This window comes from Choloepus didactylus, chromosome 20, assembly GCF_015220235.1.
Source record: "Choloepus didactylus isolate mChoDid1 chromosome 20, mChoDid1.pri, whole genome shotgun sequence".
Lineage (NCBI taxonomy): Eukaryota > Metazoa > Chordata > Mammalia > Pilosa > Megalonychidae > Choloepus > Choloepus didactylus.
In genome coordinates this window covers 22,923,051-22,945,207 of record NC_051326.1, presented here as the reverse complement: position 1 = coordinate 22,945,207, position 22,157 = coordinate 22,923,051, and the positions used below count along the sequence as shown (strand labels likewise).

Below are 22,157 nucleotides of genomic sequence, written 5' to 3'. Positions count from 1 at the left end.
TGCCTTTCCCAAATTCTTTCTGTTCTCTCTCTCTGGAGCTCCAATTAGAGTACTTTTCATTTTCTAGTCCATACCTTTTAATCTCATTTATAATTTCTATCTCTTAGAGTTACATTCATTATAGGTAATTTCTCAAACTAAATTCAAGTTCTTTAATTCCTTCAACTTTGCTGTATGCTTGAAAATTTCATAAGAAAATATTGGGAAAAAAAATGTATTCACCAAAAAACCTACCACAGGGCTGCTCTACTAAAACTAAAGGAATAGAAAATTTTAGTTTAAGTTTGATGCAAAAACCAGATAAGGAAAGTACAAAATAGAAAATTTCAAGTGAATCACAGAGGAAAATGATCCTAAGGAAAATGAACAGAACAAATTCTAACAATGTGAAAACAATAAATACATTGTGACCATGCTAAATTTATCTCAGGAATGAAAGGATGGTTTGGATTTAGAAAACTATTAATATAACTTACCCCCTTAATAGAAAGGGAAGAAGCACAGAATTCTTAACACATATACAAAAAGTAGTTGATTAAAATCAATTTCCATTTAAGATAGAAACTCTGAGCAAAATAGGAATGTCACAGAATTTCTTTATTCTAATAAAAGGTGGCTACCAAAAATCTATAGCAATCCTCATAATATATTGGTGAAACATTTAGAGCATTTTGTATAAAATCAACAAAAATAATTGTTGTTCACTATTATTGCTTCCATTCAAAATTGTATTGAAGGTCAAATATGTTAATTAAGAAAAAAAGTATGGAGTAGAAAAAGAAACAAAACAAAAACTTATTTGCACAAAATATGATTGCTGACAAGAGAATCTACAGACATTATCAGAATTAAGACAAGTATTTGGTAAGGTTGCAAAAATAATATATAAAAATTAATTTCATTCACATACATCAGTGACAAACAAAATATGTTATCTTTCTTTTTGTTAATTGCATTTACAAAAACAATCAAAAACATAAGGTACCTAAGGATAAATACAGCAAAATGTGTGCATGATCTTTAAAAAGAACATTATAAAATTTAACTGACAGACATGTAAGACCTAAATAAATGGAGAGATACTATGTTCATGGATAGGAAGATTTATTGTCATAGAAATGTTAATTCTCCCCAAATTGATCAACAGATTCAATGTAATTCCAATTTCCAAATGTTTAAATGGAAAAGCAAAGGACTAAGAATAGAGAAAACAATTTTGAAAAAAGAACAAGGTGTAGGATTCTACCAAACATCAAAACTACTAAAAATCTGTAGAAAATAACATGTTGTGGTATTGGTGTAGGAGTAGACAAATAGACCAATGGGACAGAAGAGGGTGCCCAGACACAAACCCACAAATAACATGGAAATGTAATAATGACAGAGTTAGAATTTCAGATCGCTGCAGAAGTGATGGACTATTAAATCAATGGCGCTGTGTCAACTGGTTATCCACGTGGACAAAAAGAAGTATCAAATGGATTCCTACCTCATACCCTACACAAAAGCTAACTCCAGGGGGATTAAATACCTAAATGTGCAAAACAAACTTTACATCTTTGTAAAGAAAATAAAGGAAATTAGACTTACATCCTTAGGTAGTGTTGGGGATTGAATCACATGCATCAACAAAAGCACGTTCAGGTCACCACCCCCGGTCCTATGGATGTGAACCCGTTTTATAAATAGGACCTTTGAAGATGTTATTTGATAAGGTGTGCCCCAACTGAATGAGGGTGGGCCTTATCCCAATATGGCTGAAGTCCTTATGAGCAAAGGAAATCAGAAGAGGGAGAAGCCACAGGGAGCAGGCAGAAGCTGGAAGTCGGCAGAAAAGAAAGGAGACGATGCCACCATTTGTATTGCCATGTGATGGAAAAGCCAAGGAAGCCCAAAGATTGCTGGCCAGCCAAAAGACTCCAACCCCAGGAAGAAGCCCACCTTCTAGCCTCTGAAACTGTGGGCCAATAAATTCCTATTGTTAAGCCAACCCACTATACGGTATTTGTTTTAGCAGCTAAAAAACTCAAGTAGCAAACAATTTCGTAAACAAGACACAAAAAGCACAAATCATCAAGAAAAGATTCTTAAAAGTTCATTACATTAAAATTATCGACATAAAAAATGTAAAAGGACAAGTCACAGACTGGTAGGAGATAAATGTAACATATAACTGACATAAAATTAATACCTAGAACATATAAAGAACATGAAATTAAGAGAAAGAAATATCCAATTGAAAAATGGATAAAAGAGGAAAATAAATTCACAAAAGAATAAAATTCACAAAAGAAATATAGTCAGTATATATATTTCCAATCAACTTAACACAAATGAAGATCATAATGAGACACCATTTTATATTCCTCCAATTGGCAAAAATTAAAGTCTGACAATACTATATATTGTGATGCAGAGCAATAGGAACACTAACTGCTTGTTTGTGGGAACATAAATTAAGGTTCAATCACTTTGAGGAACAATTTGTCAGTACTTAATTATGTTAAAAACACTCTAAGGAAGACATTCCAGAAAGCTGTAAAACTTTCACACCTGTATAAAAGGTGACATGTTCAATACTATTTATAGAAGTATTTCTTGTTTTATATATATATATATATATACACACACACACACACGCTTCAATACTATTTATAGAAGTATTTCTTGTTTTATATATATATATATATATACACACACACGCGCATATATAAAGTTGAAACATCATATATGTCCTTCAACAGGAGAATGGATAAACTGTGGTAGAATAACTCAGTGAGCTACCATACAGGAATGAAAATGAATAGAATAAAGCTGCATCTATTAACATAAATGAGTCTCACATACATACTACTAAGAAAAAGAAAGTAAATTGCAGAAGAGCATTTTCACTATATCATTGATATAAAGTTTGAAACATGAAAAAATACTATAATAGTTTAGGGATAAATATATATATATGTAGCAAAAGTATAAAGAGATGTATGGGAATGATAGCCACAAAACTGAGACAGTAGTTACCTGTGATGAAAAGGAATACATTTTATTTCTTAAGCATGAATACTTACTGTTTAATTCTTCTACTGTTTTGCACTTCTTAAATAGTGTGTAATAAATTAAAAATTAAATAAAGGATTTGCTGTAGAGATGACTCAATGTAACTTTTGGACAAGAACTAAGTTTCATAGGTAAGAAACAGAATACCACAAAAACAAATACCTGTATTCTTGATAAGTAAGAGTGTATAATGGAGAACTTGCTTGAAAACATCATTAATAAACTTTGTTACTATTCTTTTACCTGTCTCTTATAAGTCTCAAGTTGACTTCGAGCTGCATTGGCTTTTCTTAACTCTTCCTCTAGACTGACAGTGTTCTGCATATACATAGTATTCTTCTCTTCTAAGAGTTTAACCTGCCGCCTCAAATCACCAAGATCTTCTAGCTTCTTTTTATATGATTCCACTTGGCCTTCTAGTTTAGCCACTTTATCAGAAGAATGTCTAGAATGCAATGAGAAATAAAAGATCAGACACACATCCACAGTTGCCAAGGTGTTTTAGAAAGTGCTGGAGCGAGAGGGATTGCCAGGAAAAAAAAACACGTTTTAATGAAATTATAAGACCAAAACTATAAAAGGTTAAGTGTTTGCGCAGGTTCAGAAAGATGACTAAAATTACAGCTAAATGTGTAATGGACAATGTTATATATTGAAGGAAAGCAAGCAGGAGGGGATAGCTAGCAGAGTCAAATGTAACCGAAGTCAAGTAAAATAAGCTGGGCAGTGTCCAAATGATTTGGCAATTAGTATGTTATTAGTAACCATAGGAATCTGTTTCAGGGGAGTAATGGGGGAAGAGAGACAGTGGCAAATTTTAATGGGTTGAGGACAAAATGTAAGTTTTACCTTCTTTAATCTAAATTTGGTTCTCAAGGGAAGGAGAAAGTCATCAGCCACTCTCTTTTTTTTAAGATGAAAGAGACCTAAACATGTACTTATGCTAAGGAAGGCTTTTCAAGCTGAGAAGAGAAAGGTTAATTGATGTAACACAGTTCCTGTGTCAGGAAAAAGGCTGAGACTCAGGGCACACATAAAGGATTTAGCACTGGACAGGAGGAAGAAGGACAGCTTACACTCGAGAAGAAGAGAAAAGTTACAGGGAGGTTTAGAGAAACAGAAGACACAGAATACGAAGAGTTCAATAAATCACGGCCTTCTTTTTCTGTGCGGTAGGAGAGGGTCATCTGCAGAGACTAAGGCATGGGGGAGGTGTGGTGCGTGGGCAGTCAGGTGAGAAGAGTTAGGAAAACATGACACAGCGATGGGAGAAACGGGACACCGAGCTACCTACTGATGAGCAGGGGAATGGCAGACCAGTGTGAAGAACCCAGCGAAGAGTACAGATCAGATCATTAATTTGTGACAGGACCAAACCATACAACTGTGTGATTTTCTCTATTAGTGCTCAGTATTCAAAGAGCAAAAGCAAAAAATATAGATGGTTGGAATGATACAAGAGAGGCTAGGAAATTATTCAGCAGTGGCATAATGGAAAAACAAGGTGGCAAACAGTGGAGGGGCATGTGAGAGAATAAAATAAAGAGTCTAGATTAATCACCAGCAAGGAAATGAAGTCTTGTGGGATCTGAAAAAAAAGGAAACTGGAAGCCTCCAAATTTTAAGAACAGGAGAATGAGACTAAAAGCTTCGGAGCTGTAAGAGTATAAAATCATAGTCAAAGATTAATTTTTATTTAACAGACACTTACATAGCACTTATTTTCCAGATAGTGTTCTAAGTTTTTACAAGTACAAACTCATTTAATTCCTTATATAAACCTAAGGCAGGCAGGTTTCTCAGAGACGAGAAGATGGTTACATAGAGGTTAAAAAAATGGCAGCATTGGGATTTGAACCTGGGGAGCTGATTCTTAACTGCTCTGCTCTGCTCAGAGGTCCTAGAGTTTGAAACATCAGTACTAGAGATGTCCTAGGTGATGACGGCTCTGAGATTCTACAGAGGTGGAATAACTGTTTACCTGAGAACATCTATTTCATCTTTTAGAGACTGGGCTTCATCAGCCAAAGTGGTTAGTTCATCATTCTGTTGCCGAAGTTCAGAGATTTCCTTTTCCAACTCTTCACATCGTATTCGATAATCATCTTTGGCAGCTTCTAGTCTGTAACCAAAACAAAATAAACTAAGAAAGCACTATTTACTGTCTAAGAATAATTCTTAGAAGAGCAAAGGAAAATAAAACTATAAAGCACAAGAATAAACTTTTCTTCAATTAGTCTCCTACTTTTGTGGCTATAAACTATATTTCCCAAGTCTTAACTATCTTGAAAATGGATTCCAGTGTTCTAAGGCTTTTGGAAAGGTGACAGTTGATTACTATTTCTCTATTCAGAAAGTTAAACATCAAGTAATGGTTTTCTAAAATAATGCGGACATAATTTATTTAAGTTTTATGTTTTGATTATGAAATTAACACTCGCTCATTGTTGAAAATTTAGAAGATAGGTAAAAAAGCAAAGAAAATAAAAATCATACATTAATCCAGAGAGATAACTACTATTAATAAATTTGGAGTACATCTATCTTCCAGTCTTATTTCTATTCAAAGATTTTTTTTTTTTTCAAAATATGGATAATATGCTTCTGATTCCTAATTTAACTAGATTTACTTACTTAAAATACATCCTTCCTTTTGATTACCTGGTTCTTTGTCTCATGGCACAATTAAATCATCCAGCCAACCCAGAAGTGTAAATCTCCCTGGCAATGCAGGATATGACTCCCAGGAATGAATCTGGACCCGGCATTGTGGAATTGAAAACATCTTCTTGACCAAAAGGGGGATGCAGAATGAAATGAAATAAAGCTTCAGTGGCTGAGAGATTTCAAATGGAGTGGAGTCATGTCCCATGTAGGGGGGAAGGCAGTGAATTCACCTGCATGGCTTCATTTTTAAGGTAAGTTTTTATTTGCCTGGAATTAATTTTAGTATATGATATAATGTAGGAATCTAACTTTTTCTGCCAAAATACCAACTGTCCTAAACCACTTAACAAATAATCTAACTATTTCTCTACTGATTAGAAAATGTAGCATGTATCATATCACTTGTTTTTATGTATACTGATTCTGTTTCTTGATCTTAAAATGTGTCATTAGGTTGTCTGTATTTTACTGTTCCAGTACACACCAATTAGTGTATGTTTATATCATATTTCAACATTGATACGCAAGTACTACTTCATTACACTTTGTTCTCAAAATGTTGAGTCATTCCAATTCATTAATTCTAATTCAAATTATATAATAATTTAAGGAAATGGCATTCTTTACAATTCTCCACAAACATGTAAGAAAATCATGTTCTCTCTCTCCATATGTTAAAATATTTTTTAGGTATGAAAGTTTTCGGCATATATGTCCCCTACAGTACCTAAAATTTTTTTTATTCTTCAGGCACTTATATATTTATAAATTGAAGTTTTTCCTGATGATACAGTTATTGCTAGAAAAGCTTATGAACTAAGGCAAATATGCCTTATAGCTACACTCTGTTAAACTTTTATTAGTTCTAAGAACTTCTCAATTGATTCTCTTACATTTTCTAGGTTGCCAAAAATATTAATTACAAATGATTATCATTTAGTTTTTACCTTTCTATAATTTTTATCCTCACTTTTTTTTCTTAATTCATCATGAGAAAAGTAATAACAACAGGTAAACTTATATAGCAACTGTGTACCAGGCAATGTTATCAGTCCTTTACATACATTAACTCATTTAATCCTCACAAAAATTGTAGAAGGTGGATAATACTATTACACTATTTTATAGCTGAGAAAGTAGAAGCATGCCCAACGTTACAGAGCTGGTAAGTGGAAAGGCCAGGATTTTTAGAATATCTAGGGAAAAAAGCAATTAATAAATACTCATTATCTTGTTCTTAACTTTAATAGGAATTTCCCACATCAAGATTATTTTATAGTTTTCCTTCTCCTTTAATTCATGGTTTGAAGGAGTTACAATAATAGATTTAATAGTTATTGTAATAGGTTAATAACAGTTAACAGGTTAAGAATCCTGGGATAAAGTTTATTTTAACATACTGCTGGATTCAATTTGCTACTATTTTATTTAAGATTGTTTTAAAAATACTCATAAATGAGATGTTAGTACTTTAAATTTTGTTGTTGCTGTTGTTGGTTTTGGTATAAGGGAAGGGGAGGGAGAGGTAAATTTTTATGCAAAAGCTGCTATTGTCTGTAATATCAGAGTTAATTTCTCTTTTGTCACCTTTTTATGTTTAATTATTTCAAATTTAAAGACAATCTGAACAGAACAATGAATACACCTGTATATCCTTCACCTAGCCATTGTTAATATTTTGCCCTGCTTCCCACACCACCTACCCCCCCACCCCACCCCCTTTTGATGTACACACATACATAAAATACACACAAATATCATTGGGGGAACCATTTGCAAGTAAGCTGCAAAGGTTATGACCCTTCTTTCCTAATTACCTTGGCAGTAAGGGCATTCTCTTAATCAAAATACCATTATCACATCTAAGACAATTAACATTAATTCAATATCATCTAACACAGAGTCCATGTTTAAATGTCCTCAAATGTAACAAAAATGTGTTTTATAGCTCCCTCTCTCCATCCTGATTCAAAATCCAATGAAAGTTTACACATTATCATTAGTTTTATATCTCTTTTGTCTCTCTGATTTGTTTTTGTTTTTATAACATTGATTTTTATGAATGGTCTAGGCCATCTTATAGGATATCCCTTATTCTGATTATTTCTTCATGATTCAATTCAGGTTAAATATTTGGCAAAAATACTATATGGGTGATGTGCACTTTTTATAGAATTGTGCCAGGAAGCATATAACAGTAGGGTGTCCTATTAGTGGTGCTGCTAAGTTTCATGATTAGGTTAAGATGTTGACTGCCATTGAAAAGGTACATTTTCTCCTTTTATAATTACAATTAATCCATGGGACTTAATTCTGAAAAAGTAATTAACTCGAAGAATAACAACCTGAAGCATGCTGTCATAATAAAGAAAAACTTAGAAGCATATCTGACTAAAAAGAATAGTTAATCAAAAATACTTAGATACATAAACATATAGCACTGATTTTCTGCAATAATTCTTTATGAACTTTTCTATTTATTTTCTGATATTGATATGCTTTACACGGTTTCTACTTTGAGTCCTTTTCTGTTGGTCTAACCAAGTCTAGGTATTTTAGTGAGCTTTTTGGTTTATTTGTTTCTTTTAGATTGTGAGTCCTCCAATTTTGTGGTTTTCTTTTGTCTTGCCGGACACCAAAATTTCCCTTTTCCTTCTTTTCTCCTTTTACCACCCAACTGCCAAAGGGCCTTTCTACCTTCTTTTTGGCCTCTTCCTCCCCCAGAAGAAATGTGTTTGAAGACTGCCCTTTCAATCAGCTTGTCTCTTTAATAACATCTGTCTCTCAATCCTGTACCTCTCCCTTCGTAGTGTGCCTGGAAAGGGCATCCGTCTCTTTAAATTTCGTGACTGTATCTTTTTGTGGCATCTGGACCTTTGAAATCCCTTCCCTGCAGGTGGTGGTCTGATCTGCCTGATTACTCTTTTTTTCCAAGTAATTTCTGATTTTAGGTGGATTTAATCTTTCTGGTGATCACTCCAACTCACCCTCAAGCCCTTTTGTTAGAGCACTTCCTCTGTCTTGCCCTAATGTTTATTCAGCCTGCCTTTGTTCACCACCAAGATCCTTAGCAGGGTTGGGGAGGAGCAAGTGTGTAGGATGCAGAGCTGCTATTGGTTGTTTTTTCCCTTTTACTCAGTTATTTTGCAGCTTGGGCATTCTGTCATGAAAAAATATTCAAGGTGTAATTTTGGTAGAATTTCTCCTAAATGTAATATTATTTCATGTTATGTGAGGAGGAAATTTGGGGAAGTTATTTATTACACAGACTCCTTTGTCTGCAGTTACCCAGAAATCTTAGCACCATATTCTTAACTGTAGATTACAGTTACCAAATTTTTTAAAATAAGATTTTAATAAATGATCTTTTACCTGAATGTTTCTTCTTGGAGTTGCTCTAACTGAGTTTGGAGCTGCAGATGCCTTCTCCCTGCTGGGCTATTAGGATCTTCAATAGAATCAGACTGATTGAGTCTTTCCATTAATATCTGATTCTCTGCCAACAAACTACTTTTCTCCTCTTGCAATGCTGCAACCTGTTAGAATATAAGACAGCAGTTATTTCTTTCAATTACACTAACCTCAATGCAATAACTTGTGAATTATCATTATGAAATAAAGTCCATTTTAATAAAGTACAATCCACTTTCACTTCAAACATTTACATTATTTTGGAATAGTGTACAGGCAGAGCAATATTTAAGAGTAAGCAAGAATTCATTTTTTATTTTATATCTGAATAGATACTTCTCCAAAGAAGATATATGGGTAGCAAACAAGTACAGAAAAAGATATTCATCATTAGTCATTAAGGATATGCAAATTAAAATCATGACACTTCCACTAAAATGGCTAAAATTAAAAAGATTGATTGCACAAGTGTAGGTGAAGATGTGAAAATTTCATACACTTCAAACACTTCTAAGGAGAATGTAAATGTTTCAAACACTTTAGAAAATAGCTTACCATCTTTTTTTCCCAACAACTAAACACATTTATTACCTCACAACACAGCTCTAAAATATATGAAGCAAATATTAACAGAATTGAAGGGAGATACAGATGTTTCTACATGAACAATAGGAGACCTCAATCTACCACTTTCAAAATGGAGAGAACATCTAGACAGAAGAACAAGAAGAAAATAGAAGATCTGAACAACAACCTAAACCAACTAGACATAATAGATATATAGAGAACATTTCTCCCTACAGGAGAAGAATACACATCCTTAGCAAGTACACCTGGATCATATGTTGGGTCATAAAAGAAGTCTCAAAAAATTAAAAAATACTGAAAATATGTATTTTCTCCAACCATGATGGATTGAAGCTACAAATGATGGCAATTCTTACTTCTGGAGCTTAGCATTTTCTTAAAATTTAAATGTGTAACTACCATACGACCCAGCCACTCCACTCCTAAATATTTACCTAAGAGAAATAAAAGCATATATCCACACAAAGACTTCTAAATAAAAAAGAACAAACTATTGATACTGACAATTTGGATGAATTGCAAAATAACAAAAGAAGCCAGACCAAGGGGGGGTGGAGGGGGAAGGAGTATATACTATATGATTCCTTTTATGTACAATTCTAGAAAACGTAAGTTAATCTATAACAAAAGAAAGCAAAGCAGTGGTTTGCTGGGATTGTTTTAGGGGGTGGGATGGGTTGAGGGAATGGGAGTTTATTACAAAGAAGCATGAGGAAACTTTGGGGTGATGGGATAATTATATTGATTGTGGTGATGGTTTCATGGGTTTATACTTATGTCAAAACACATCAAAATTGTACGTTTAAATATCTACATTTTATTGTGTATCTGTATTTCAATAAAGCTGTAAAAACAAATGTTGCCTAATATCTCTAATTCTCCCTTCCACTCCCATTTTCTCTTGAACCCATTCCAGTCAGGCTCTGCCCCTACATCCCACAAAACTGCTCATCAGGATCACTGATGACCTCAGTGTCACTAAGATTTATCAACATTTGACACAATCATAACCTCCTTGAAGCATTTTCCTCACCTGGCTTCCAGGACACCTTACTCTCCTGGATTCTGTACCAACTCACTGGTCTTACCTTCTCATTCTCTTTAGGCAATTCCTCTTCATCTCTCTGTTCTCTTGGACACTGGAATGCCCCACAACTTTTCTAAATACGGTGGTGGCAGCATTTCATGGCTGTAGATAGCACCTATTCACTGACACCTTGTACATTTCTATTTCTAGTATGAAAACCTGTATTGGACATCATTTCCCCTTGGATGCCTAAGGGGAATCTCAAATTTAAGTTGCCAAATGCAACTCTTTATTATCTCCACCCCTGACTCCTTGCACAGTCTTTCCCACATCAGTTAATGGTAACTCTATCTTCCCAGTTGCTCAGACATCATCCTTAACATTTCTTTCTCACACCCACATCCATTCTGTCAGCAAATATCATTCAGTCTACCTTCACATATAATTTGACCATTTCTCACTATCTCTACATCCTGATCTAAGCCAATGTAATTTCTTGCCTAGATTATCACAATAGCCTGTTAACTGGTCTCCTTGCTTTGGCGTTTGCCTCCTTCTGTCTATTCCCACACAGCAGCCACAATGATCTGCTAAAACAGAAGTCAGCTCACATGACTACTTTGCTCAGGATTCTCCAATGGCTTCCCACATTACCGGAAGTAAACATCAGTCTTTACAAAGGCTTCTAAGGGCTCTCCAGACTGATTTCCTTTTCCTGTTCTCCACAAGATTCCCTTCCTCTCCTGCCACCCTCATCTTCTTGCTTTTCCTTAATGCATCAGTCACACTCCTACCTCTGGGCCTTTGCACCTACTGTGACACTTGGGGCTCCCTTTGCCTGTAATGCTGTTTGCCCAGAAATCTGGGAGTTTCGCTCCTCCAACCTCTTTAGGATTTTACTCAAAAATCAGTTTCTCAAGGGGGTCTTTGTTGACTACCCATTTTAAAATTAATTCTCCCTACCCTGTATTCCCTATTCCACCTCCAATGCTTAATTTTTCTCCAGAACACTATCATGTGTAACATACTATATTTTTATTTTGCTTAATATCTTTCTTCACTAGAATGCCAGCACCTCGAGCACAGGAATGGTTTATCTATGTTTGTTCCTCCCCTTCCCTTCCATCCTCATTGTATCCACAGCAACCAGAACAGTGCATGGTACATAGTAGGTACTCAATAAATGTTGTTGAATAAAAGAATACATCTGAAAAGTCAGCTTTTTAATCAGATTTCCTTAAACGCATGAGTCTTTTCTGGGGTCTACTGTATGTCACTGGTCTATTTCATTCATTTCTGCTCTTTCCATACTTTTTTAAAAAAATTAATATTTAAGGCTTTAACTTTCCTCTTTAGGTACTGCTTTAGCTACCTCACACAGATTTCGATATATGGTATTTTTGCTTTTGTCTAGTTCTGAATATTTTCTACTTGTTATTATGATATATTTTCAACCCACACATTATTTAGAAGCATGCTTTTAAATTTCCAAATAGATGGAATTTTAAAGAACTCATCTTTTTTTAACTAATTTCTAATTTTAACTGTTCTTTGGTTAGCGAGCATGATCTATATGAGACAGATTCATTGAATTTTATTGAAAGTTGTTTTATGACCTTGTATGTAGTCAATTTAAATGAAGGCTGAGTGTTTAATGCAAATTTTTAATACTAGAATTATCAGACTAGCTAACATTGCTAAAATATTTTAATTCACTGTGGTATGGCAGAAATGCTTTCTATACACAGAAACAAAAAAGACTAAAAAAAATACAGAAACAGAATTTATTTTTAGAATAATAAAAAAAGGCAAAGGAGCTTATAACGAAAAGCTATGGCTCCCTGTTGAGTTTTCCCATTCCCAAAAAACAACTGGTTATAACTGTTCCTCATTTTATTGCTTCTGCTTGTTACTTTATGTGCCAGTTTGGATGTATTATGTCCCCCAAAACGCCACGTTCTTTAATGCAATCTTGTGGGGGCAGACTTAGTAGTGTTGATTAGGTTGGAATCTTTGGATTAGGTTGTTTCCATGGAGATGTGACCCACCCAACTGTGGGTGATAATTTTGATTAGATTATTTCCATGGAGGTGTGGCCCCACCCATTCAGTGTGGGTCTTGCATTGTTTCCTGGAGCCCTGTAAGAGCTCAGACAGAAGGAGCTTGCTGCTCCAGCCTAGAGAGACATTTTAGAGACAGCTGTTGAAAGCAGACTTTTGCAGATGCTTTGGAGATACTAGCCCAGAGTTTGCCCTGAGAATCTAAGCCTAGAGACATTTTGGAGAATGCCATTTTGAAACACAACCCTGGATCAGTGGACGCCAGCCACATGCCTTCCCAGCTAACAAAGGTTTTCTGGACACCATCAGCCATCCTTCAGCGAAGGTACCCTGTTGTTACTGCCTTAGCTTGGACACTTTTATGGCCTTAAGACTGTAACTTTGTAACCAAATAAACCCCCTTTATAAAAGCCAATCCATTTCTGGTATTTTGCATAATGGCAGCATTAGCAAACCGCAACACTTTACATCTCTAAATGTTTAGTGCTACTTCTTTATTTATCAACCTGAAATATTATCTAGTGATTCTCTCTTTGATATGTTAGATTATAGCAACTTGTGCCATTTTCCCCTAACCCCAAGTATAGTTATGTCACTATTCTTACTTCCTTCACTGGTCACTGCAATTTTAACTACTTACAATTCATTTCACTCAATCACCCACCCCTTCATTCAACTCACTCTATTCACTGTGTACCTACTACATTTTAGGCACTGCTGTACTATTCTAGGTACAAGGGATAAAATGATGAAAAAAAGCAGAGAAAGTCCATTCTCCCCTGTGGCTTATATTCTAAACAAATCATAATAACCATATAAACAAAACAAAATCATATTAAAAAAGAAAGTAAATTAATAAATATACACACAAAATAACAGTGAAAAGCACAATGCGGAGGTTAAAATAAGAGTAAAAAGAGAGACTATGTAAAACTATACTTTGGATTAGCTGACTATGGAAGATCTTTCTGGGGAGCCTAGAATAGTCCCTGGCATACCTAAGGGCCCAATAAATACTTTATGATTAAGAGAAATCAGATAATTTTGAGTTGAGATTGGATGATAAGAAGGAGCCAGCCATGTAATGACTGTTGCACCACAGAAGTGATTCTGATTACCTACTTCGTAGGATGAAAACATCAGTGGCCCTACCCTTCCCTCATTTCTCCAGTTCCATTCTGCTTCCCAACCTCTGTCGCTGATATGTTTACTTTTAGAACAACATTTCTCTTAGGACAATTCTAAATGTTAAAAAGCAATCAAGTTTACGTATTATTACATTAAAGTTTATGCTATTATGATCATGCTCATACTGTTTTCTGAAGAGCCAAGTATGTTGTTCTCATCTTGTAATCTCTCTGCAACCCTACTATTCACTTTGCAATCTGTCTATACCAGGGATCTAGGGATTGGCAAACTTTTCAATAAAAGATCAAACAGTAAATATTCTAGGCTTTAAGAGTAATTGGTCTCTCTTACAACTACTCAACTCTGCCACTATAGCATGAAAGCAGACACAGGCAATATGTATATAATGAAATTGGCTGTGTTCCAATAAAACTTTATTTACAAAACCGGATGGTGAATTGTAGTCTGACAACCTGTAATATTATATTGTCAAAGACATAATGTCAAAGATAACAGTTATATCTTGCTTGTGAAAAATAATCAACTCTTATTTGTTAGTACTTTTAGCATTTGTCTATTCAATTCCAAAATTTGAAAAGCAATTATGTTATTATTACTTTTACATTATGACTAAATAAATATTATTTACAATATATACCAAAATATTCAGGAGTTGTATGAGTTGGTTGTTAAACCATAGCAACTTGATGGAAAGGAAATTAATATTGGTATCTTTGCTCTACTATCTTTAATAAGAAATCTGTTTTCCTTACTTCTCTTTTGCTTTAATTAAGCTTGCATTATGGTCAAATCTAACTTATAACAGCACCCAGTACATCTGATGGTCCTTATGATAGGTCATTTCAAATAGGTGGTACACAGAACAGACCTCTTACCTGCATATCCAATTCATGGCATCTTTGAGCAATTTCTTCTTTTGCTGACAAAGCTTCATTTAATTCCTCTGTAGTTTTCTTCAACTGGTTAGAAACAGAGATAAGATTAACATTTCAACATGGCAACCATTATTAATTACATATGTACAACAGAGAATCAAAATATTTTTCTTCACAAAACTCTCACATTTTTTCCCTTCTTATTAAGTGGGGGGGTGAGAGATTGGAGAGGGCGGTCAAGAATCCTTCTGCAAGAGTCACCAAAAGTTACTTATAAACTTGAATTTCTCTTAGTCCTACATCTTGTCTTTTCCATCCTTTGAACTGGGCTCTTTTCATTACATCAAATTTTCTTACACTTTAAAAAAAAATTTTTTTTATTCTGGGCTACTTGGTTCTTGGTGATGTTGATTCTATAATAACTGAGACATTTTACCTTGGAAAAGTATACATGTGCTATACAACAGGGGGTTTCAATAGTTAAATTATGTATCTAGTGTATTTTCAACATGAGTTTTTCAGTCATCTTAAACCTTTATACTAATTTGTATATTACCATTTTCAAAATAAAATATTTTTATTATTCTGATTCTCAACACAAACCAAGCATTTCTGAGTTGTGTCCCATTGTTATATAATCTCTTAATTAACACAGTACCAAAAAATTGATTAAAATAAAATCTTGTCTCTTCATTTCATGTAACCAAACATCTGTGTAATATAGATACAAAAAATGCATTCATAGTAACAACTTTAAAATCAAATACCATGAAGTAAGAGGAAGACCAATTACAACTTGGGTTATGATTATAGTGTATACAAAGATTTTTCTGCAAAATCATGGGAAGAAATGAGAGAATACAAAGACTTCTTTCCTTGGAATAGGTGTCCCAGAATAAATTGAATATAGGGAACTGACAATGTAACTAACAATATTTTACTAAGAAGCAATCATCAAAATTATAAAATAACTCTGTTAAAATTATTGCTGGGTTAAAAAATTAGTAGATCTCTTCGTACATTTAAATATTTCCTGACATATTACTCATTACTTCACAAAGATGAAGGCTAGGGTAGAGGAGACATCTTCAATTGAAGAAAAAGAAATAAAATAAAAGATACAATATATTCTGTATTATAAATAAATCACAAGATTAAATGTATGCCATTTTCCAGGAATGTATCTATTTGCAACTAGAATATACAAATTACAGTTAAAGAAGTTAACTTATTTTAAAGGAGGTTATGCAACAGATGCTGCTATTTATTTATAAATGTGTAGCATCCATTACTAAGATGGCTTTTTAAAATATTTTTTTTTATTGTGGAATATAACATATATACTTAGAAGTGATAACTTTCCAAGTACAACTGAACAAGGAGTTAGAGAGAAAATTTCAAAGAATGTAAGACAGCTTTTTAAGTTCTTCAATTTTAGGTAAAATATAGTATTTTCGAGAATTATATCAATATATCCTGTAAGAAATTTCAACCACAACATTCTTTTCCTCAATATTAAAAATATCCTTTTCAATCTTCATGTGAACAAATTCATGCAAAATTAGATACCTGGCGATCAAGGTCAACATAGGCATCATTTCCAACAGAGACAGGAGATTCTTTACTCATTAGCTGAAATCAAGATTTAAGTGATTATACTTTTGAGGTAAAGAAGACATTCTACATAAAATATTTACACAATAAGCATAAATACCTAGCCAGGATATAATTATAAAAATTAAAATGAAACATTAATGTAAAATGAACTTTTTTTTATGTATTAAAACTTTTCACTCTGAATCTTCTTTTTCGCTCTCACATAACGTTTCCATTTAAAATGAGAGGCCTAAATTCTGGTGCTCCTTTTCATTATAGACCCAATCATAAGAATCAAGTAGTATTTACTCTTATCACTAAAAAGACAAGTCTAAGTTAAAAATGTGGCAAGGTATTTTGAAACAGTGACTTTTTAGTAAAATTAGCAACACTAAGTACCTCTTTATTTCCAAAGAAAAAAGGTGGGCAAGATCACTATTAGCCCAAGTTAATGGGCTAATGTTTAATGGTTAATGATAACACATGCACACACACACACATAAATCTATGTCTTAGCTTCTCTAACCAAAGTGTTGCAAAGACAGATGATCCAAAGGGTGTTTGTAGGGGTTGGGGAGAAGAGGGTAAAATTCTGATTGTGACACATGTCAGGGGTAGACTCAAATGGTCCCCATGTCTTATGGTTTCCTTCTTATGTTCTGTGTGAAGGACAAAAGGGAGAGGACCAAGCAGAGGTCCTCTACTGTGGAGAGACCGTGTGATTCCAGCCTTCACTCCACTCTTCAGAGAAAGGAAGTGTTATGTTCAGCTATACCTTTTCCCTCTATTTCAGTGGTTCTCAAAGTGAGGTCCCCAGACCAACAGCAAGAGCACTGTCTGAGAACGCGTTAGAAACAAATTTGGGGGCGGGGGGTGTGGGGGGGACCCACCCCAGATTTACTAAACCAGAAACACTGAGGTTGGGGCCCAGCAATCAGTTCAATAAGTTCTCCAGATGATTCTGAGGCACACTAATGTTTGAGAAGCATTGTACCATCGCTTGAAATTAAAGTAATGAGAAGAGTTGAAAGTTCCTTTATACAATCAGAAAAACAAAAACAAAAACAAAACAACTCAGGAAGAGCCAAAAAAAATGCTGGCTCCAGTTCTCAGCTCTTATTGTGACAATACTAATAAAAAGATTTTTAAAAAAAACTTTTCTTCCAATGGAAAAAATAAACCCATTGTAGAGGTAAAATTCAGGAAAAATTAAAACAAAAAACAAAAAACAAAAACCACCACTATTCTACCATGTGGAAATGACCACTTTTATAATTTTGAAGTATTTGATTTAAGAAGCTATAAGTGCCTACCATGGGTCTAGCACTGTTCAAATAAGAGAGAAATATCAATAGATAAGGACTGTGATAGAATATTCAAAGATGATGCATCTAATTCAGATAGGAGAGGTAGAAGGGAGAAGTACTTTCTTCTAGTTTTTTTTCTTTTTCCCACTATTACAGTTTAGTCCTAATAATACAGCACAGCCTCTGAAACAAGAATCTAGGTATCCCACTCTTTGAATACACCCTTCTCTTGTTCTAGGTCTCTCACTCAATTATATGTAGTATATCTATTCAACTTCATCGAAGCTTCTAAACCCTGTATCTTTCTACTTATCTCCCTACTTTGCAGTCTTCCCTACTTTGCTTAAATGCTAGTGAACATCAGTTGGTTTTGCCTGCCTTAAATTTCCTCTTCTTTCTCTTGCTAACAACATCTTGATAATTTGGGGAATACCCTCCTTACTTTAAATACTGCAGTTCATGGTTTATTTAATCAATTTCTTCTCTATCTAGCCTAGGTTTCATGGCATATTACTTCGCTGACTTTTGACATTACCTCATACTATCCTCTAACCTCATTCCTTCTCCCTGGCAAAAATTCCAATCCAAGATCAATCCAACTAGGTGGAGCTTCTGGCCATATATCCTGACTGCTAATACCAAGAGTGAAACATCTTAAAAAACCAAAAAGCTGTTTTATTATTAATGTATAGTTCCCAATCTCAGCCAAGCCTTTGAAGCTGCCCCAGAATAAAGGTATGCTCCCCCTGTCAGGTTTCCTTTATTCTCTTCAGAGGTTATTCCAAACCTTTCCCTCTTCTCAACAGTCTTCATCAGAAAACATTGCCTCCTGATAAGAATTTCCCTCAATTTTCAACACCCTGACTTACTAAATTAGCAACACCTATGTTCATCCCTTCCATCTTCATTCCTGTTACAATATCAGGGTCATTCTTCCTGTCCAGGGGAATCCCTCCACTTGTATTCTCAAACCAGTCTCTTCCGACCCTCTCATGGATCCTGTTCTATTTATTCTATCAATCCTCTTGTATATTTCAATTGCTTTCTTTCTCTTTCTTGTGGTTTCTTCCTATTAGTATTTAAATAGTTAAAAGACCATCATCTTACAGAAGCCCTTCTCCAATTCCATAATTCTATACAGCTACCCCTTGCCCTCCCGTCCCCCCGCCCCAAGTCCAATCAGTCACCAAGACTACTGATTCAACTGTGATACCTTTCAAATCTATTTCTCTTTGACCTCACTGCCATAACTTAGTTCAGGACTCCGTCATTCTTTGCTGGATAAATTCTAAGGTCTCTTAACTGTCTCCATTTTTCTAGACTCAATTTCCTCCCATTCTTCCTGTTGCGTGGAAGTTCTCAAATAAGAGTCCTCAATGTATTTTCTCCTTAAAACCATTCATTGGTTTCCAAATTCCAACTCTTTTGACAAAATCATAGCCTAATGATCTTCTTTCTCTAACTTTAATCTCTAAACATTTTCCATCTCACATTGTTTGCTACAGGCATTTTTCTTTCAACACCTCCAATGTACCATGCAGGTCTTGGTTTCTCTTGACTCCTAACTTTACAACAATTTTTGCCCCTCCCTTACTTATCTCATCCTTCAGTGCTCAGTCTAGATGCCACTTCCTGTGAGAAGCCTTCCCTCAATGCCCTCAAACTGAGTTAGAGTCTCTCTTTAGGTGCTCCTATATTTTTCCTATCATGGCACTTTTCCTACAGGATTTGAATTGCTTGTTCGGCATTGCCCCCATGAAACTTATGTTTCCTGAGGCTGAAATCATGACTATCTTTTTCATCCTTGTATCCCTAGGCCTGCTAAAGTGCCTGCTGCATATTAGGTGCTCAATAAATATTTACTAAATGAATAAAATGGATATGCTCACTTTGAATGATTGTATGCTATATGATTATATCTCATTAAATTGCATAAAAAAGCAAAAAAAAATGGATATACATATAACTTATTTTTTAAGTCTAATTGGGACTGTATTGTAACGCAATTTTTCATCTTGCTTTGTTCACATGATGTTTTAAATGTTCTTTCCTCTGTCATAAGACACTCTTTTTCTTTATAAGTTTTTATCAGCTATATAAAATTTCATCATATGGAGGTACCATAATTTAAACACTTGCTATTTCACTTTTACACTGTTTTCATGTTTCTATTAATATAAAATAGTTTGACAAAATTATTGTGCTCAATCTTGGTCTGAATTCTAAATAATTCCTTGGGATAGATTCATAGAATGGAAATCCCTTTGTCACAGAATATTAATTTAAAAACATTGTCCTGATTATATGTATAATACTTGTTATTCTAGAAAAATTGGAAAATAAAGAAAATGTTTAAAAAAATCCAATCATTAGGAGATGGCTAACATTTTGGCAAGTGTATTTGTTTCCACTCATCTTTATTTTTTTTTTAACTGAAATGAGACCATACTGTTTTGTACCCTACCTTTTACTTTACCTAATGCATTGCAAGCTTTTCTTTCCCTATGTCACTAAATATTTTTCAAGATAGCCCCCCACCTCCGAAAATTCAAAACTATGCTTGGCTAATTAAACTTCCCTGTGATCTAATTTGCTCAAATTATTACCAGAAATAGAGATGCAACAAGAGTTATACAAAATTAACATAACAGAAACTTGGGTTTTGGTCTGAGTTTTAAGCTAAGATGGGGTTTCTGAATTGTTACAACCTTTGCTGGATGTGGATACCATTAAAAATTAGAAGTGTACAAAATGAAATAACTTTTTCTCTTCCTCTTCCAAACCTTAAGGTAAAGTTCCACTCTCTGAAAATACTGAAGACTGAGGTTACACTGTGTAATTGGAGCTGGACAAACACTTTGATGTAGACCCAATCAGAAGCTGAGTAATCTAAATTCAATACCTTGAGCATCAAATACTAACTATAGGCCAAACTACTTCTTGCTTCCTGAAGAGTGTGAAATCTAATTACATGCTGTGTTAGAAAGGATGAATAGCATTTATTTATCCATTGCCCGAATGCTGGGCTTGTAGGTTGTTTCTAATATTTCACTACTACACAATAACGGAAAGAAAAAATCTCGAGGCACTAACAGCCCAACGGTTATAAGCATGGGGTCTGGGTTCGGACTGCTTAGGTAGGCCTGAATCCCAGCTCTGCCACTTATTTTACTTGTGTGATCTTGAGCAACTTATTACAACTCTCTTATGCTTCAGCGTCCTCTTTTATAAACTGAGGAAAATAACAGTACACAACTCACAGGATTTGCAGTAAGCCGTAAATAAGTTCACAGATGTAAAGTGTTTAGTAAGTGCCAGCACTATCTAGTGTATACTAAGTGCTAGATAAATGTTTGATTTTACTATCATTATTACATATCTTTGTATTTCCTTATGCTAAATTCCGAGAAGTGGATGTGCAGGATCAATTAGACTAAGGCAGAACTGTTAGTGGCTTCTTTACTCATTTTTCTGTTCCTGCTTAATAACAGAATCCTCAGATTTTGACTGAGTCTGTGACCACCTGGAATTAAGATGACTTGAGGAACACAGTTTCCCTGTGTGACTGAGTTCTGGCGAAAGGGATATGGGTGGGAATAGGAATTTCTGGATGTTTCCTTAAAGAAAGTGGATAATTGTTCCTTCTATCTTTAATGCTGACTAGAATGTGAATGTGATAGCTGGAGCTTGAGAAGCCATAGCTGGACCACCATAAGAGAATGACATATTATGGATGGCAGAGCAACAAGGCAGAAAAAACCATGTCCCTAATGACTACAGAGACTCCATTACAGCCCAGGATCACTCAAGAGCAAATTAAACTTCTATTTTGCTTGAGTGACCATCATTTTGATATTTTAACACTCACAACCAGACTTTATCATATATGATACAATGAGGTAAATAATTTTGAAAAGATATATGACTTTACACTCCAACCATCAGTGCTGACTGTCAACTGATTATCTTTTAAATAGCTTTGCTTTTTTGAAAGGATTTAAAAAAAACTGTACCTTAATTTGCATTTAGCATTTTTCATGCTTGTCTTTTGTGTTTTTTCTGTTTCATATTCACATCCTTTTATCTAATTTTTATTTCCCTCAATTTTTATTTCATTGCTGTTATGATTTAAAAAGTTGTTCCCAGAGAGAGAAGATGGCAGCTAGCTGAGATAGGGTGAAAAAAACGCCTCCGTGAAAAACACTAGCTAAAAACCAGAAAGTGACCTAGAATACCAGTCACAGCGATGCACCAACTGGATGCGGGCTCCTAGCTCCAGAGGGGCCGTATACTTGGTGAAACCAGGAGTCGGCATTCTGAAACGAGTGAGTAAGCTGGCTGGAAGACCCGCAGCCACGCGGCAGGCTGGGGAAGCCAGGGTTCAGCGTATGGAGACCAGCTGGCTGTTTTGAAAAAAAAA

The 22,157-nt window shown here is 34.6% G+C and overlaps 1 protein-coding gene across 2 annotated transcripts in view; it reads right to left on the bottom strand.

Moving 5' to 3' along the window:
- Nucleotides 1-22,157, bottom strand: part of HOOK3 (hook microtubule tethering protein 3) — a 134,333-nt gene that overhangs the window by 38,331 nt on the left and 73,845 nt on the right. For both annotated transcript variants that reach the window (XM_037812507.1, XM_037812508.1), the window contains 5 exons: nt 16,404-16,466; nt 14,835-14,918; nt 9,097-9,260; nt 5,039-5,179; nt 3,301-3,502 (listed from right to left, as the gene is read on the bottom strand). In XM_037812507.1, the coding sequence (XP_037668435.1) occupies nt 3,301-3,502; nt 5,039-5,179; nt 9,097-9,260; nt 14,835-14,918; nt 16,404-16,466 (654 nt within the window). The remainder of the gene's footprint in view (nt 1-3,300; nt 3,503-5,038; nt 5,180-9,096; nt 9,261-14,834; nt 14,919-16,403; nt 16,467-22,157) is intronic.